The sequence below is a fragment of the Solea solea genome, chromosome 5 (assembly GCF_958295425.1).
Source record: "Solea solea chromosome 5, fSolSol10.1, whole genome shotgun sequence".
Classification (NCBI taxonomy): domain Eukaryota; kingdom Metazoa; phylum Chordata; class Actinopteri; order Pleuronectiformes; family Soleidae; genus Solea; species Solea solea.
The window spans coordinates 12410362-12430476 of NC_081138.1; the positions used below are offsets into that span (position 1 = coordinate 12410362).

At 41.3% G+C, this 20115-nt stretch overlaps 1 protein-coding gene across 11 annotated transcripts in view; it reads right to left on the reverse strand.

Annotated features, from left to right (window-relative positions):
* The window catches only part of neo1a (neogenin 1a), a 153149-nt gene that overhangs the window by 87056 nt on the left and 45978 nt on the right, over nucleotides 1–20115 (reverse strand). For all 11 annotated transcript variants that reach the window (XM_058628526.1, XM_058628534.1, XM_058628532.1 and 8 more), the window contains exon 2: nucleotides 9563–9886. In XM_058628526.1, coding sequence (XP_058484509.1) covers nucleotides 9563–9886 — 324 coding nt within the window. The remainder of the gene's footprint in view (nucleotides 1–9562; nucleotides 9887–20115) is intronic.

Consider the following 20115-nt stretch of genomic DNA (forward strand, 5'->3'; position numbering starts at 1 on the left):
GCCTCTCCACCTACCCAGAGGACCTAATCAGTCAGTGAATACACATAAAATGGAGACTGTCATCCACCTCCAGCCCAACAGACTCCCCATCGACAATTTTCTCCCGCTGTCTCCGGAGAGGGAGGGGCGGGGGAGGGGGGCACGGGGGGAAAGAATCTTTCCCTACAGCTCCATCCTCAACCAAGATTTCCCACATCATATTTTCTCCGCCGCTGCGCTCCTGAGTCTGTGTCTCACCTTTACAGCCTCATCTTTGCAGCTACAGCAGTTCAAACGCTTTTTTTTCCTCCTTTCTTTCTAACATTTGAGTTATTTTCCCATTTCACCTTGTGCTCCAAGGGTAGTTGAATGTTTTCAGATTTTTCAGCCCAGCGTATAATTAATGCGCTCCTGTGTGAGGTCGCAACAGTGACTCCTCTTCGCTTTAGCTCCTGTCACTGCTCAACCGTCACTTCCATCCCTTTACATGAACCGCAAACAGGTGATGATCACATACCGGGATACCACTGTGACTCTGACCCTGCTGACCCTGTGAGAAGCGTTCGCCCATGCCACTGACCCAAGCGCTCAGGAGCAAGGCAGCATCATGATCGGGGGGGGGGGGGGGGATGTTACACGCGCTGCCGTAAACTGGAAATGTGTGCACCTGCGTGTGTTTTGATGAGGCAATAATTGCACCAAGGGGAAGATTGCAATTGTAAAAACACTCTGTATATTTGGAACAAGTAGAATTGTGACCTTTTTTGTATTGGAAAACAAAAAAATAATTCAAAATGATCTGCTTAAAGGAATACTTCACCGATTCGCATGTGGCTTTGAATTGCTAGAATAGCAGTAGTATTTTTTTTTAAATTGTGCTTCCCTCCCTCAGTTTTCCGCTGAGTTGTAAAAAATAATCAGTTTTTCCCTTTCCATCGTTTGCGAATTGCGTCATTTGACTCAGCGTAGGGAAAACATCAGTTCAAGGGTTGAAATTACAACGCCAGTTCCGCACTTTTTAGATTCACACATAGGGGGCGAGACTTCATTCCCAGAATGTAAACACGGTGTCCGCCATCTTTGCTAACAGTTACGCTAACCAGCTCTTGCTCTGCAGAGTAAACTCAGAACAACAATGATCAAATGTAGTTTTCAAACTGATATCCCTTGCAGTGAGTATTTTGTTTTCTATTGTTCTATTTATTATATATTTAATGTGTTATTTGTGTGTTTACACAACTAGCGCTGTCTGCTTCAAAGCTCGGGGCAGCGAGCGCAGTGCATTCTGGGAGTTGTTGTCGTTCATCTACATGAGCCAAAATGACATTTTTCTGCCTTTCTCGGCCAAGAAGGCACTCGCTTCAAATATGAATTCACATTTCTACTACATAGATGACCCACAGTTTTAATAGACCTTCATCTTTCCAACGGTGAAATGTTCCTTTAAGCTGGCAAACGATAAAAATGTATAGTGCAGCAAACAGTCAAACCTCTATCCAGCCATCTCCTGCGTTTGTTGTCAAACAATTGGGAGTATACTGAGGTCATGTTCACACAGCTGAGAGGTGGAACCCGTCTGGATAAAAAGGAAACCCTATTGGTTATGGCATGGTTTATGACCTTTACTTCAGCCAGCCATAACAGACTGTCTGCTTCAGTTTGGGGAGCCGTCATGTCATCCGTCTTATATAGAGTCGATAAGTGAGACCAGATATCTAAGGTTCTAAAGATTTCTTGCAGTGCTGCAGCTGTTCCACTCAAATACCTGGAGGTGAATGTCATGATAGCAACTTTTGCCGAGTGTGTAAAATGTCAGTTTATCGTAGATGTCAAGCGAAATTAGTCAGCGTGGAGTGAACTTAGTCAACACCCACACGCTCCCATAAAACGATTAAATGTTTAGGAGGAAAACAATGACATGGTTGATGTGTTTCTTGTTGGGAGTTTCTTTGCGAACAAGAGAGGTGTTTTTGTCATTTGTGAGATTTATTACTGTTTGTTTGCCATTTTTGGTGCTTTATTAGCTTCAGTGCAGCCACTGTGGAAGTGCAAAATGGGCGTGTGTGTTTGTGGGTATGTTGGAGCGGTGGAGCGGTGGAGAGGTGGAGGGATAATAGAGAGAAACGGGGAGTATAGAGAGGTTGTAAAGCAGGCGAAAACAGAAAGGACCAGAGGTTGATTACACGAGAGAAAGAACAGAGTGAGTAAGACAAAGGAGAAAGAGTGAGGAATGAAATAAAGACAGGAGTAGTGTGAATGGATGATCGGCCACATCTATTAAAGTGAAAAGTCGTGCGAGTGCATATGTTTTTTTGAGTCACTCTTGAAGGAGTGACAGGTTGTTACATGGCAACAATTTTTTTTTTTTAAACATCCATTGGCACAGACACCATCTGTGTCTGAGTGTGAGAATGCAAATGAGAGAAGTGATCATCAGCACAAGTCAGGTTAAAGCAAAAACATGATGAGAACTGACCTTGTTTTGAGATGGAGGATTAAGCATGACGCTCTAACAAAGGCATTGTTCTTTTTTTACATTCAGATGATCATTTTTTCTTCATTTGACTTAATTACTTGGATTATTTTGTCAGAAAAGGAGACATTTATGATGGGCATCTATATACAGTATGTTTATATGTAGCACACTGAAGATTTGTTGAACCTGAGATATCAGGATATACAGCATGCAAGTGACTGTTCTATGAATATAAGATGAAGCCAGAAGATATAAGATGTGACACATAATCACCTTTAAAATAACACTGTACGTTTTTTTTCCCCTTACATTAATATCGAGCAATAACATTTAATACACCTGCGTGGAGTGAAATATAAGCGCAGATAGCACAGATGACATTTAGCAAGCAAAACAAATTACACAAGCTGCTCGCAGTATATTTGTGAGTTTGTTAAGACACCTATTAGCGCTGCAAGTCAGCAATAAAGGACTAAAGAGTAACTGCTTGGGCTTGAATGAAAACATTTCTCTGTAACCATCGGATAATATTCATTTTACCTACTGGACTGTGACTTGTAGCTGTATGATGCAACATATGAGGCAACATACTGTGAGAACGCGGCATTTACTCATCATTCTTATTTGCCTAGAGGAATGTCCGATTAGTGGAAGTGGATGTGCAGCCATGCATAGAGATGCCAGAGCCACATTGAGAGCCAGTGAAGAAGCATTTAGAGAAAACGCTGCTAACCATAGAGACCCCGGTGCATGTGGACCATTAGAGCATTTAATCCCAACAGAATGCCTGGTCTCATTTTCAATGACGTCCATTTTACGTTGTCAAAACACTGCATTTCAGAAAAAAAAGGTAAAAAAGGTACCCACTGAATTAATTTACTGTGTGTCCAACAAATGGCGCATTTCCACCGGCTCTACTCGCCTCGCCACGCCACGGTTTAAGTAACGTTTCCACTAGCATAGTACCTGGTACCAATAAAATAGTACCTGGTACCAGGTACTATTACTAGGAGGCTGTATTCCGGAGACATGTGGACAGAAATCAAGCCGAACAGTGCCGAATTGTAGATAAGTTAAAACTACTTAACAATCCTCAAAACGTGGGTTAAACTCCACTTATAAAACCCCGCAGTTTCACTCAGCCATGCAGTGATGACTCCGCCCATGTTAAGTAGGTACTTTTTTTGTAGAGATGTAACCTAATCGTGTCGCGCCGTGCCGAGGCGAGACGAGTAGAGCCGGTGGAAATACACCGGTGTCTGTGTCTGCTCCAATACCAGAGACAGACTTCCAATGCAAGAGTGACACAATCACTTTTCAAATAAACTTGAAAAAAAAAAAGGATTAAAGGATCTGCCAGTGTCCCTAAATCCTTCAAAGGTTGTCAATATCAAAAGGTGAAGACACTCAAATGAGGCAACACTCGTGACACATGAACAGTGTTGGTGTTTCAATTTATAATTTATACAACTGCAAGGAGGAAGAAAGTAGATTTCAATCAAATCTGATATCAAAGCAAAGTGATACGCTGGTTATCTTTATATAAGATGGTACTGCAGCTAAGAGGGACACAAAAAGAAACACAAGACGAGCAGAGAAGGGCACAAATCGATGAAAAACCACAACAAAAAGTCGACATGTTTAAGCGGTGAGGAATCTCATCATCATATAAAGAGGTCAGATAGGAAATAGAAGAAAGACACTGGAAGATGGTACGAGAGAAAGGCAGGAAAAGGGCAAAATTAATTCGCCATTTTCTCATTTGGAGGCTTCCCAGGTAAGTAAAAATTCACCTCAAGCCATTCTTGAAGTGAGCTCAAAGTGCGCTGACGGGTGGGAGAGCAGCAGACAGTTAAGATGGGATTTCTCATTTCTCGCGTCTCGCTCCGTGTCCTGGCTATCACTGCTGTGTACCGCTCGCTTGCCGCCTTATCATTTTTCTCCCCCTCCTTTTCTCTTGAAGAGACACGAACTGAATACATAAGATTGGACCAACAAGGCCGCCACCCCCCACCCACCTCCTCCCTTCCTTCGTCCCTCCCTCCATCCCACCTCTCTTTTTTCTTAGTCTGCTTGTGTTTCCGCCATATCTGACTGCGCACACACACACACACACACACACACACAGGCTACAAGAGACTGAGTGACAAAGCAAGAGCGAAGAACAAACACAAGGCAGAGAGATGTCGGCATGTGCACATAAAGGTAACTTCAAAGCAGGTCCATTTGGAAAACATTTGTCAAAAACAAGCAGAATTTATAAAATTACAGAGCATAAAGACGCTACATTCATCTCATTATACTGAAAGTAATTAGAGTTGAAAGAATTTATCTTGAGAAATTAAACTTCTGTTTTTAAATCACAAATGTGCATCACAAGTGGTCTCTTAAAATGATTTATTTTGTCTGTTTGAGGGTAAATAAACCATATGGTTGACAGCTGAGCGCTTACAAGCGGCATGTGTTTGTGTTAATAAGAAAAATGTGACATATTCAATGGCGGTGCTTTTGTTTCTTCAAACATCAGCATTGACATACTGTCAGTAAGACGTGGTGGAGTAGACATATGACACTACTGCCAGGCTCGTCTTCAGGACAAGGTGTGCAATATAAAACCAAAAAGAACGCGCCGGTGTTGTCACGAGAAAGTTGAACAGAGCAGAAACTTGGGTGAGTCACCGAGGTGAAGCTGAGGCGTGAACTGCGCTGGCTTTTTATGTCGATGGTGGAGATGTGTGGAAGTGGAGGTGTTTCCTTGAGAAGAATGAGCCACACGCCTCATAGCAATCAATCCTCGATATTACCTGGGTATTTGTCAGATAAGCTCCCTGCCACACAAGCCACCCGTGACTCATTCCATCATTTCATCTGCGAGGTCACGCCTACCCCCATCCCTGCCTGCACCATCGTTCCTGGCTCTGATGGCAGCCTAATGGCCTGCTTTCTCTACACTGCAATTAACCTTTTTATTGGCCACCTGCCAGCCAGCTGGAGATACATCAGTGTGTGTGTGTGTGTGTGTGTGTGTAAAGTAAGACCATAAATGCAATAGCTTATTGTATTCAATATCTTTGTGCGCACGTATTTGTCACACTATTAAGCTTTTACGTCTGTGAATTTCCACATGAAAAGAGTGCATGTGTGTGTGTGTGTGTGTGTGTGTGTGTCTTTAATAGCTGACAGGTTCCACCTGCTCACTCTACAAGCAGAAATTGATTTAATCTAACACCCCATCATGTTTGACCCAGGTAGATCCCACGACGGGCTGTGACAGCAAATCACATCATGGCAGAGGAACTAAACAAGTCCCCTCTGCATTATATGTCACTGCGGCTGTAGTGACAGGTATTGATAAAGTGCTGGGACACATTGTCTGCTGCCCTGCTATTGTTGAAATCAGTTGAAGATTTGCAGGCATGCCAGCATTTACTTGGCTTTTGCCCCACGGACCAGTTTCATGTAATATTTTCACGGACCAGTTTAGAAACAACTAAAAACAAAGTGTGTAAAAACTCACCCTCCTGCTGAATTAGTGGGAGCCCTGAGCTTGTTTCATGAGGCTTCTCAGACTCATGTGCTAACCTGGTGCCATATTATGTGTGTGAGAATCATCCGTATTTTAAGTAGGAATCCTGATATTGTCTATTAAATACAGCTTTCTTTTTCTTGGAAGTCAAAGACTATTCTTCCGTCGCCTCCTAGGGCCTTTTTGCCTTTCCAAAGAAGCTCTCCAAAGACATTTGTTTTTTACTCATTTTTGCTAGCTTCAAAGCTAAACTTAAACGATCTTTCAGACTCTAATAATCCATAAAATATTATTTTTATTCAGTCTTTCTGTGGTGGACCCAGTACTAAATGGCCCAGTGGTTGGGGACCTCTAGTTTAACACATACATTATTAGTGTATTTCTATAAACTCAACTGAATAGCATGAATGAGTTGCCAAACGACAGATGAAGGACAAGCTACACTATCAGCTACAACCATGTCAAGACTAAATACATTTGTGTAAAAATTTAAAATTTACTGCAGGTCTAAGAAGGAAACAAGGCATTATGTTGCAAAAAATCCAAAAACAGAGCTTTAAATGATTAAATTTTAACTTACATTGACTAACAAATGTATTAGACCACCACCACTAAGCTGAAATATAATTATTATTATTGTTGTTCGTGAATTTTCAAAATTGCTGTTGTACAGTAAAATAGAAAAGAAATAGTAAAGCACATGATTATTTCTTGATTAAAATGTCAAATCATAGTTATTTACTCACATACCTGAACAGAAAAATTACTTTTAATGGTTGAATGTTATGCTTGATTAATTTCTGTCTTCTCAGAGAAGAAGCCCAGTGAGCCGGCTCAAATTTAGGTATAAAAAGGTGAGTTCAGTTTGTTATTTGCCAAATAAATAACAATAACAGCTTTTGAAAGATTCCGAAAATATTTTAAGCTTTCTCGTTTTTATGACAGATCTAACTGTATATATATGTTCCTTTTAAGTTTTTTCATTTGTTTCAAATTTCATTCATACAAATCATGTGATACACCATTTACACTGTGTGTACATTTAAAGTTCATAAGTGGTATTAAATGATGTAATCTCACGTACACTGGGTACAACTTGTGCACGTGCAGTTACACAGATGAACAATTTGACTGGGAAAATAAGGTGTGTATTCATTTATAATAACAATTATAATGTAATAATAATAATAATAATAATAATAAAAGTATATGAGTAGCGAGGGAATCCCAGCCAGACAGTACGGTCACACAGGTGCTCCGCAGAATCAGAGCGGCTGATACCGTACAATCCTATTGTCAACAAGAGGCCTCTCTCCAGCGACTTATGTCGACTGTGCAGAAAACAAACTCGTGAATGCATTCTGTGACTCTTCCAGCTGCAAATTGAATTTCAGGGCACAACTTGACTCAAAACACCATATAATTCTTCATTGCTTGCTGTGCCCAAACAGAACAAGGTCACATTGTAGCACTAGTAATTTAAAAAAAAAAGGAAAAAAACATAGCTGTAAGCCTTTTTCCAGAGAGTAACACATTTACACTCTCTGGTCAGAGTCAAGGCATATTTAGGGGAGAAAGTACAAACGGCTCAGCAACTCAAGGAGAAACAAGAACAGGTCACAATCTAATATATGTCTGAGATCATGTGTCTGCTGTGTTTCAATCGTGTGTATTTGATTTGAATGTCTGTTCTCAAACCACTGATACATTTTAAGTTTGTTCCAACACAATCAATTATAGTGGAGGGGGAAAAAAACATGGATTCTTCAGTGCATCGCGATTGTGAATCAATTCACATACGTCCAAATTCTGATTATTTAAATGTTTAAATACAATAAATAGACATGCAGCACGCTGCCACCCGGACACTCACAGGTGAAAGAGGGAAGGATAGAAATGACATGTGATGCTTGGACATCTGTTGCCACCATATCGTCCGTCACTATAAATGCGCACTTAATCACGGACGACTGGAGGCTAATGTTACCTGTGCTCCAAACAAGAGCAATGAATGAGAGCCACGCGGGTGCTAATGATGCTGAGCTGTTAAACATATACTGTAGCACGTAAAAGCACGATTTAGTTTACAGTTTGACTTAAATAAGTGAATAGTGATTCAGGATGATCACTTTCCGGTTTACACATTTCATTTAGTTCAATGAATGATAATGGAGATGAGTTAAATGCTTGTTTCTCATTACAAATGCGCTGTTAAAATAGCAGCGGGTATGCATCAATAATCGTTTCGTAATGGAATCGTGGCCCCTGAATCGTACTCATATCGTGAGGCACCTAAGGATTCCCATCCCTAATCAATTACTGTAAAATTGTTGCAATTCAGTGTATATTAATATTGCACATTCAAATATAAATACTGCTTCAGACACATATTGGTTAAGCACCAGTATCATAAAAGACCAAAAAATATCCAAACTTAATGCCAGTTCATTATCTTCTGGATTCTGAGCCAGATTTAATCACCTTTATTCTTTTGAACACGTTTGATTTGACTGCAACATTTGCAGCTCCTCTGGGTAATGATGCAGGGTGTCAGAGGTGGAAGCTTGTGTTTGTCACAAAGAGCACAGCCTCCGTCTGGTTAACATACTGTCGCTGAACTGAGAAGACGCTGCAGAGAGGTGTGTCCTCATTCACACTGCAGTAATATCAACTGTCTTCATACAAAGTGGCCTGAATGTGTCCTAAGTACTCACTTGATTAGTTGTCTGACTGTTCTGAGATGATACTGTTATACTAATTCATTCTGAAAGGAACCACAGCCATTGGGAATCTCCCCAAACTCTGCAGGCCAACCCACGGTGTAACTTTAGTCAGTCACACAGCACTCGGCCAACTAGCAGTGTAACACGATCATAAAATTACTCACCCAAATTTGAGGACGTAGCACTGGGCCGTGGCCAGAGAACATCACTCAACAGGGAACAGCAACGGTATCATTGAAACTCTCTATCAGTATCTCCTCTCGTTTCCATAACGCTTCCATCTATGTCTATATTATTTCTTAAAATAAATATCAAGTAAACATTGTGATGTCACAAAGACTGAGAGAGGTTTTAAGTTCTTCTATGGATTGTTATCCGTCTAATCTATGCTAATTAGGCTGCGCGATATACATTTTACGAAGCACTTTTATTTCTCATTTCATGTTATGACCTCCTTTTACACACATATGCACATGTATATTCAATTATTGTGCCTCAATGGGCCCGCTAAAGGTTAAGAGATGAGGAGAGCTAAACTGGGAGTTTGTTAAGGTCACTAGCAATTACACCAGTGTGCTCTTATTTATTAACACACACACACACACACACACACACACTGTACACACTGATGTGGTCCTTGTGTGAAGCCTCATTATGAAACACCAGTAAAAAAACAAAACAAAACAGCTGTATATGTGTAGGATTGCATCATCTCTCACCAGCACCGTTTTAAAAGAATCACTTTGGCGCCGGTACCTGAGAAACCCCAAACAATCCCCAACGCTTACAATGACTGTATCTGTCAAATATGTGTCAGCTATTATGAAAATGATAAATGATAAATGTGGCCACTCTTACCTGCTACAGACAGGCGTGCCGTGCGGCTGGAAATGGATCCATGGTTTTCGATTGTGGCAACGCACTGATAGGTGCCCTCATCGGGTTTATTGTGTTTAGAGTGGACCACGTGAGTGAAGACCAGTGTGCCATCGGGAAGTATGTGCCGCCTCTCGTCTGAAATCAGGCGCATGAAGGTGCCGTCTTTCTTCCATTCCACGCGCGCAGGTGTGGCGGCGTCGCTGTGGGCCGAGCAATTCAGCATCGCCGAGTTGCCCCGGATGGCCAGAGTATCCTGTGGCTCCACCGTGAACCAGAAGGGGATGAAGGGCTGCGCTGCTGAACCTAGACAATGGTGACAGGGTGGAGAGAGAGACAGAGACGTCAACAGGATGTTTGACACAGATACTAAAGTCATTTTAGACGAGGGCCACTTAAGACATGAGCAGCAATCGTGAACACATCAAATGAAAACCTTGTTTGTGTCAAAGACCTGTTCTACTTCGTGTTTACAGCAGTCATTGCCAATGATGACATAGTATATGCACTTGTAAAGCCTACTTTGAAACAGCGGAATCTAACTCTGCATGTATATCTAAACGCTGGCAGCAGATCTTAAAATCTTAATGATGATCTGCTGAGATATAGTAACCTACATTAACGTTGAGACGTGTAACTGCTCAAGCAGACGAGGGGAGATTCATTTTTAAAAAGAAACAAGAAATCAAGAAAACTGCAAGAAGCACATTCTTTTTAAAAGTCATTCACAGAAATGAGCTGGTGGCTGAAGTGAGAGGACACGACAGGACTCCAAGTGGTCCAAACACTCACTGAGATGTCCCCTGAGCAAAACATCATTTTGTTTAATCTATCTTTTCAGTTACAGCGCCTCAGACTATCCCAGAGACTCCAAGAGGCTTTTCATTATGGAACCACAAGCCGCTGGAATTGGACGAGAGGAGCGGACATATTTAACCCAGTGTATCCTCCCTGGTAAGTTACTATCATGTCTTGCTTTATTATAAGCAGACAGGGCAGTGAAGGAGTGAAAACTAGTGAACGCGGTTACTGTTTATATGGTGACGTTGGGCTGACAGGGATAGTGCCAAAGCCAGAGTAAGTGCAATTGCCTCATATTTGTCCTCATCTATTATTCAAACCTTCCCACCCTAAAAGTCACACAGTGGCATTGTTTAGATAAATAACACAAATTATTAGTTCTGCGGGGATAGGGAGAGCTGGAAAAATAATTAAGGGGGGTGTAAAGGTATTTTAATAATGCAGCGAATGGAGTGAAATAAGTGGCTGAATGTTAAATGCAGTTTAAAATATGCCTGCTCTCTTAAGAAAATGGCACGTCTCCAGGGGAGAGCAAGAGCACGAAGAGATGGAGAGCTAGGAAGACAGAAAACAGGAAAGGGAAGACAGGAAGATGCTATGACAAAAGGTTCGGCTATGTAACTACTGGGAGGTAATTTCTCTACCTTACGGCGCCAAGTCCCTAGTGTAAGATCCAGAGAGAGAAGCAATGTAATGCTTGGCCCATTACAGTGGCATTATGGCTACTTAGAACTTAGTTCTCTTGAAAGCACAAACAATTACAGCAAAACACAGCAAGTAATAACTAAACCGAATACATATTTTATACTTTTACATTAGTGAATGAATATTTTGCTTTGAAATAAGTTGTGTAATTGTCCCCATAATGATTCCCTGACAGAGAAGACTATATTATAAAGGGTGGAAAAGTGTTGTCATTCAGTCTGAATGGTCACTGATGGAGAGATTTACAATAAAAAAAGACCAAAGCCATTATGAGGAGTAGTGGAGAGAGGTTTAGGGAATTCATGCAAAAAGATCTGTTTAGTAACCTGGAGTGTTAAATATATGCTTTAAATTGGAGTGGAAATCAGCACTGCTGGTTTGACTTTAAAATATAGAGAAATCCAAAATCGTTAATAGACCAAAAAAACTGCTATCCCCAGTGCTCATAGATATAATATTTTAGAAATCCTATTAGGCTGAAGTGGATGAGAGACTGAAGTGAATGAACAGTGGTAAAAAATAAATAAATATAAATATACATATATACATACATATATATATATATATATACACACACATATATATATACACACATATATATATACACATATATAAACATATACATGTGTATATATATATGTATATATACACACACACATATATACATATATACACATATATACATATATGTATGTGTATATGTGTATACACATATATGTATGTGTATATGTGTATACACATATATACATATATACACATATACACACACACACATATATATATATACACTGTATGTATGTATATATATATACACACACACATACAGTATACAAGTAAACCATCCTAAGCCAGCACACCATGTGTTCAATTGGAACTCTTCACAGTAAGCGAGAGGTTTCAAATCAGACTTCAGGGTAAGCAGCTGATTTCAGGAAATCAATAAATTCAGCGCAGCCAAAGAGTACATAGTGGGCAGAATGCGACAACACCAGCAGGTGTATTTTACTGATGGGGTACATGACAGATGGAGAGAGACCAGAGTGGAGTAGCGGTGGGGGTTATTTGTCACTCCTGCAGACCTGAGGCACCATGGCATGCTTAATCATCTTTGCTTTACTCTGGTGAAGCAGTGGGTGTGTGGGCCGGGCAGAGCTTCCAGGCTCAAGCCTGGCTCTTCTCCATCTTCAGCCACTCTCTGTCTAAAGAGAAAACTGAATGGGCTTGAAGGTCCTGCGGCAACAGATCAGAGCCAAAACAGTCGCCTTTAGCAGCTTTTCATTGCCATTGTAGAAGCAGTAGGGGAGGGCTTAGCGTCGACTCTACTGTCAGACAAAATGGTGTACCATCTGCTTTCAGCTTCACATATAACATCCACTGTGTAGCCGAGCAGGGAAGCTAAGAAAACTGTTTTAAACTGCACAGGGAGATACAACGGCAGTGAGCGGAGTTTATGGAGGCTGAACAAAAACTCTTGATAGGAGCGAGAGTGCAGAAAAGAAAACAAACATGAAAGCAAACAATGAACCAACTGGTAGAGGCCAAAGTCCAAACGCCAACATGGTCAAGGCAGGACAGTCAGACTCACAATGTTGATATAATGAATTTAATTTTGAATTTTTATTTATTTTCATCAAATGATTTGACAGAAAAGGCAGCAAACAATGCTTTTAACATAAACCTCATGTTTATGGGCTCTTGTTGAAAGAGTCCTACATGTGTTGCATGTGTCTACAAACTCACTATTAGAGGTCACTCATTCTAACACACTGGACCTTTAAAACCCCCGGGTTCTCATACTTCAAAGGATGGAGGATATATCCAACCAAACCCTGACATCTTGTGATGTCAATATTTTCATTGGGAATTCTGTGTTTACAATGTTTCTGACAAATAACACAAAGCATTGCAAAATAAAATGAATTTTCCCCACACAGATTTCTAATCATCTCAACTGTGAACAAACAAACACACACACAAAGTCTTGAAATTAGCGCAGAAACGTTGCCTAACAAACACTGTTCAAGACACAAGAAGGTGTCAAAAACCACATTACAGTGTGGGGAGCTTAATCCTTTCACGCCCAGCACTGAGGACGGACCTGTTGGTTCTTTTAAATACATCTGTACTGGGCAACCAGTGAGAATTAGGCAGCACGGAGCAAAGGGCTGGAAAATGAGGTTGTCTACTTGACAAGTATTGGTTTTTACTCGTGTGCCAAATCTAATGTGCTCAGCCGTCATAAAAGCTTCGGGAGCTCAGTTTAAGGTGGTGTCCTGATATGCTACCTTGCTCTCTCGATCCCAGTAGCTCTCAGATAAGAGACATGGTACAAGTGCTGGATTTTCCCATTTTTGAGCCAATGCTGAAAGTGAGTTGTCCTATGTTACAGAGCTTATGGCCAATGTGAGAAGTGTGACAATTCAGATCACAATGCAAACCTCTGGCTCAGGGAAACCGTGAAAAGCAGTTGCAAAAAGCGTGCCAAGTCCAGAGCAGCCATTACATTCACTTAAGTGACAAAGATCAATTTCTGCTTCACAAACAACCCAGCTACAGGTTACAGTCCCTGCATTGGATTAGACAGCCTCTCAATTGCTTTTCGTAAACAGAGATCCTGGAGAAGAGGACCAGTCATTTTGCCATCGAGCCAAACAAAGACGACACACACGACGACGGCGGCGGCGGCGGCGCGCTGCTGTGTGATTTTAAATAGCATGCCTGGCCTTTGAACACAGGGCTATAATGTTTAACACAACGTTGCCTCTCCTGCTATGTCAGCTCTACCAAAATGTGTGTTTGTCTACTTTCTACAGAACAAGGCAGAATATTCCCACTTTAAACAAGCTGTGTAGAGGAAGTTAATGTTAGGTGTAATATCCCAGCAAGGGCAGTAAAGAAGAGTGAGCGAGAGTCTGCTCTCCACACAAAGACCCCCTGTTCTCCTCTTTTCTACCCCTGGCTCAGCAGGAAGCCTCCATCCTCACTGACTCACCATCGGAGAGCAGCCATATTGACTTCTCTCTTTATTGAGCTGCTCTTGAGACGGAGCAGACGTCTCTCGAAAACCAATCACTCTGCAACAACAGAGGCCCTTTTGTGGCTTGGACTTTGGGAGAAGAAAATCCTGGACATCCTGAAAAGTAAACCAACTTCATTGGCATGTACGACCACTGTAGTGGCACTTCAGAAGGCTAAGGAACAGCACGGATATTAATACAATTATACGCTGTTCTTTACATTCTCTATATTCCTTCTTTATTCTATTTTGATATCTGACCTTTAATGCCCTTTATGTAAACAATTACTTGAGAAAATCATTCATTTTCACAGCTTCTTATTGGGGTAAACTGAAACATGTCAAGCAGGTAAAAAAAGGAGGCAGAGGATGGCACTTTTGGCACTTTTCCATAATATAGTTCTCTATTTCAGATTTCAGTTAGAGATGAACGTGTGTTTTCAGGGACTTTTAAGTCTTTTTAGCCGATATACAGTTGGGCATTGTTTGGTTAGATTCCTGTGTCGGACGTCACTTATATCAGTCCCTCCATTGTTTGTCCTTCCACCCTCAGCGTTAGAGTTGTTTTAATGACACCAACAGAAATGGTTGTCTCCACTTCCCGCTCACACCTTCCCCCTCTCCTCCTTTATCTTTATACTTCAATTCTGCGTCCCCCCCATCTCTTCACACTCACTTTTAGAGCCCATCTGTCACAAGGAAACACCTCAGGGAAATAACAATTATCTTGAGACGAAGTGGAGGGACTTTGAGCTGCAGCTATCTTGCTTTATTTGAGGCATGCATGTGTTTGGGGGTTTAAAAGAAAAATGTGCCCTTTTTAGTCAAAGGACAAGTACAAATGTCCCTTCAAGGATTTTATTATAGAGTGCTTGCAAGTTAAGGCAGCTAGCTTACTTCCTTTCATTTTCTTGAAATTGACATTTGGGCACTTGACTTGAAATGAATGAAAGCAGTAAAGATTTGAGTGGATACGCCTATTTCATTACCCCGTAATAGAAAGGAAAGAAGGAGAAGCGGGCAGATTCATTAAGACAGATGAATGTTTTCAATGCGGCAAAAGACATTTACCTCTTCGAAAAAGTTCTGAGAGTTGCAGTGTTCACGCACATGAGACATGACCAGGCTAGAGGACTAACATTACAAGCAATCTGAAGGGAAAATGTCACAAGGAAAAACTTAAGTAAAGGTAAGTAAAGGCTGAATGACACAGGAATGAATCTTCTTTGTTACCATTTCCATCCCTAACAGAACTCTTTTAGTATGTCCACTCAAGTCCTCTTTAAAGAGCTGCTGCTGCCAGGAACAATGCCAGACCTGCCTGAGGGAGGAAGCTGTGATAAGGGACACCACAACCCACAAATTCTGGTATTCTCCGTGTTCCCCACAGCAGCTGATGAAAAGAAGGGTCGAGGCCAAGCCATAAAGGGGATGGACAAAATGATTAGGGCGCCTAGCGCACACTGGCTGTCCTGCGCTGGCACCCACTCAACTGGCAGTATAAAAGAGGAAAAGACCCAGTTTTTTCAGCTCTGCGTTCTCGGTTGTCCGGTCTGCTTTCTGTAAAAACTCCGGAGGCCGAGAGAAAACACGACAGGGTCACAGACAGAGCTGGGCCATCACATGTGCTGAACACTGCCAGAAAACATCACTCTGTTTGGAATATGAAGAAACAGAGCATTAATAAAGGTGGGTCAAAGGGGATTATTAGCAAATGCTTTCAATGCAAATTTCCAGAAGTGGCAAAATCAAAGAGCCACGTCCAGTGTGCAGAGAGAATATGACTCCATGTAAGCATTTTGTTTTGGTATATTTTAATTTGTACTGCTTTCTTAAATGAAGATTATCCAGTCAAACTCAGATGATTCTATTTGTGCATAAGAGCCCGGGGATTGGCGAGCAGACAAACTGCTCCTCTGGAATTCAGTGAAATGCCCTCCTCCAACACTAAGTGATTCATGCTTTGCACTCATTATTGTAGCATTCATTTTTCATCAATGTTTAGAACAATTCCAAAGCCGTGCGCCTGAAATATGCATACTTGTGTTTCAGAGAGAGTATAAACAATCTGTATTCTTAATAATGAAATTAGCGACTTTACAACCACATAGGTCTTAATTAAACTTGATCCACCTGACACTAATTAGGCTAAACTGGGCTTCTGTCGCCGCCTCAACGTGCCATTAAAACTGCAGTAACGTTGGTGTATACATGCATTCGTCCTCTGCGGAAAGAAAGGGAAAATAACAGTCCTCCAAAAAAGCAAACTATAATTTATTTAAACATAAAATGAAAACAATAACATTTAAATGTTAGCAAAGTGATTTATCTACATCTGTAGCAAAGTAAAATAGAATAGAAGTTGCACATAAACAAAGTGAGAGTCACTAAACCCTTTTAAATCAACAATTAATGGTTTGAAACAAGACAATTAGCAAATTGCAAAGGTTGTTATTTAATCCTATTTTTGATTGTTCTTCGCCAACTGAAAACGTGATAAATACAGACTGAAGGTTTCCATTCTTGCATTAGAGTAGAACAGTTAATATTATGATGGTGTAATTTGATATTGCTCCATATTGCTTGAGAAGTTTATTCCAGTAAATATTAAAGTGAAGCTTAACTAAAAAAAACATGTTGGGAGAAAACTTGCAATTATAATAGGTTTGTTGCAGTTACTGGAATTTCACTAACAGAGCATGTTATGAACTAAATAAAACAGGTGTACGTCCAGCAGCTTGATAGCCACCGTAGTTAAAAATAGCAAAATCAGACATGTCGTTGAGAGCAGTAGTATATACAGAACAGAGCTTCCAACAGATGGAAGGTCATAAAAGGGAGACGGATCCAAGAGAAATTTGGTAGACGGGGAAATTTCTCTCACCTCCCCTGGTTGTGATAATTAACCAGCACTGATTAAGGCTCAAATTTCCCCTCTTATCAGCCTCCCCATGGGCCCACGGTGAAGGATTGGCCCGCTGGGACAATGGCAGCACAGACGAGCAAATTGTGAGCACTGTTTTTTTTTTTTAGATGGTGTGAGAGAACGTCAAAAGCAGCGTCTCACGGTGCGTAATTGGAAGCCAAAATAGAAAGAAACGGCATGTTTCTTGGGCTAAATGGGCTCTCACGCCACGGTCAGAATAATGGTTAAAACCGACACTTAATGTCAGGATTCGAGAATTAGTCTAACCTTTTCTGGTTGTTGGCATCACAGCGGTGGTAGACGTCGGTTTTTGAGTAAGACGCTTTTTAAAATGAACTCCCAAGCAAACTATCAAGAGCAGAGACAAATTACACAGTTGAAATCCAGCCAGAAGAAAACCCCCACAATGACCTACTCAGCAGTTCTGGCCTGCAATCACTAAAGATAATGGAGAATGGAAATACACATCACCTTTAGGTGCACATTACAACGGTGCTGGAATAAATCACAAAGCCAGAGTCATTTCATATAAATGTGACACTGTCAGAGAGTAATGCTTTGGGTTTTCAACAAAGAGATTTAGTGTCCAAGATATTCATGTGATGGAGTAATAAAACAGAAGTAATAGCGCCAACTTAGGGAACAATTGCCTGCATTAACTTCAGATCTTGTGATTTAAAATATTTTGATTAGCTCTGCCATGCAAGGACCAGTTATCTCCTCTACGCTCATAAAACCAGTGTGCAGCTGGCAAAAATGAACAGGAAGTAGTCAACATTCCACCCTTTCTTCATGAACAACAAAAAAACGCGATCCGAGACAGAAAAGCACATCTATCCTGCCACGCAGCAGCTCCACCCCATTCCCACTAACCCTGATGCCAAAGAAAATCATGTGGCTGTAATGAGATAACCTATAGATTTTTAAATGAAACACAATATTGCATTCTATTGGCCCTGGTTTTTGCGATCACACTCACTCACACAAACACATACACACTGGGAGGAAGGCAGAATCAATATAATCCAGTATGCCTTGCAAAGTCAAACAGCCAGCTATTTATCAGCATTGGATTTCAAAGTCTGGGTCTTTGCCTAGTTTGTCCTTGACTGCTGTCATTTAATCATCTTTGTGTGTGTGTGTTTTTTTTTTTTTAATCATAAGAGAAACTACAGAAAACAAAGACTTTAGTGAAGTACAATGAGTGGTCAAGTGAGGCCGATCTGTCTCACATAAGCTCGATGCCAATTACAAGCTCCAGACACCGAGACATTTGGAGTTATCTCCACTTGTAAAGATAAACATCAGCGTGCAAATTCTGTTAATTACAACAAGAATGCTGAGTCACAGTTACTCCTCTCTTCAATCGGGCAATGATTGTCATATAAACATAAGGGACAGAGTTATTTCCTCTGAGTAATCCCCAAAGTCTTGACATGGTCTCCGGTTTGTTTCCTTTCTGACACAAAGGACCCAAACGGTCTCTGTTTCATCTTGAACGCGTCACCTTTGAAGAAAATGCACATATATAAGCAGCATACACACTTCTCACAGTGAGCTGTTTAGGGCTTCAAAGTGGCCGGTGAGGAGCTGCTGATAAAAGAGCAGCCAGTCGCTGCGTGTTTGCACTGATTTGGAGGAAACCATTTAACACTGGAGCACAGGGAGAGATCAAAGTCTTCAATCCAACATGAGCAGGGAGACTCAATTACTATTTTACTTGAAAGCGGATGTGGGGGGGAGGGGGGAAGACGACGACTTACTGGACAAAAAAATCCAGGGCAAGTTGGGAGAAGCAGGGGCTGAGGATGAGATGGTATCTGAGGTGAATACAGTGATAATGGCGGAGTTCAGTGTGGCGACTGGGGTTTAGTGTTTGCACCAGGGGCAGAGCTAGATTTCAAAATGACGAGGCTCGGGGAGGCAAACGCGAGGACTCTTAGATAATTTCTCTAAAGCGTTCAAGACGGCTGAGGTCCTTTTGAAGTCGTGAAAGTGCTGTTTTTGTCGACAGTGAATGGTGCACTACATTCAGACTTTCCCCCCCAGAGAGTGAACTCATTAAACTGCTAAGCATCAATGCCTCTGAATATATGATATGTAACATTTCTGCATTAAATCTACAAGGTTCATTTTGTTTAAATATGTTTTTCTAATCACTACACGTTAGCCACCTTTTAACTGACCTCATCCACTTTACCCATCACTGCTACAACTTTCAGGGAAAACTTCCTATGAAACATCATAGTGACAACTGTTTTTAGTGATCATCAAATATGCTGAGTCTGTGTATTCACTATCAATTCCCATGACATAACACAGAAAGAGATTTCAGAAATGAATGAATAAGAAAAGTATTTTCTGATGGAGGCATGAGCGACTCGACTCGAGTCTTCATCCAAACACAGAAGAGAAGAGAACATGTGTTTGTAAATGAAGAACATGAGGTCATGCTCTTTGGCAAACAGATGCAATGCTGAGGTGACTGGTGTTTAGAGTGTAGAGAGTGTAGAAGTCGGGTTAAGCTGCAGTGTGATGTTTGTTGAAACCTGAGAGCACAATGATTTGCAGGGAGCTGGTGCACTGATAATATCTGCTGATCCACTCGTTTCTTCTCTCCTCGTCTCACTCCTTTCCTTTAGGACAGCCTTTTGTTACTTTTCAGTAGGTCTTTGCTTTTCGTGTTTTCATTTTTGCACTGTTCTGTTGAGCCATTACACTTCTTTGTCTGTACCTTTGTTCCTCTGCAACCAGCTATTCTTCTCCTATCCACACTCCACCACTGGGTGTGAGACCAACAAAGGAGCTTGGAGAACATTGTGCCACAGCAGGTGTGAACGAGGGGTGTAGTATGGCATACATATCGCCCATTAAGAAAACATTGCATCCACATAAATCCAAACAAAAGCTGCATTCGTGTTTCTTGCTGCCCACTAAACACTGCTGCACTTTTTTCGTTCCTTGCCCAGCAGAGACCGAACACTCGTGGAGTGAGCTTATCTCTGCTCTCAGTCCTGTCGCCTCGGACAGCAGCCCCCGCCCATGCTGCTGTGGATGCTAATGTGGATCATATTGCAGGTGAGGAGG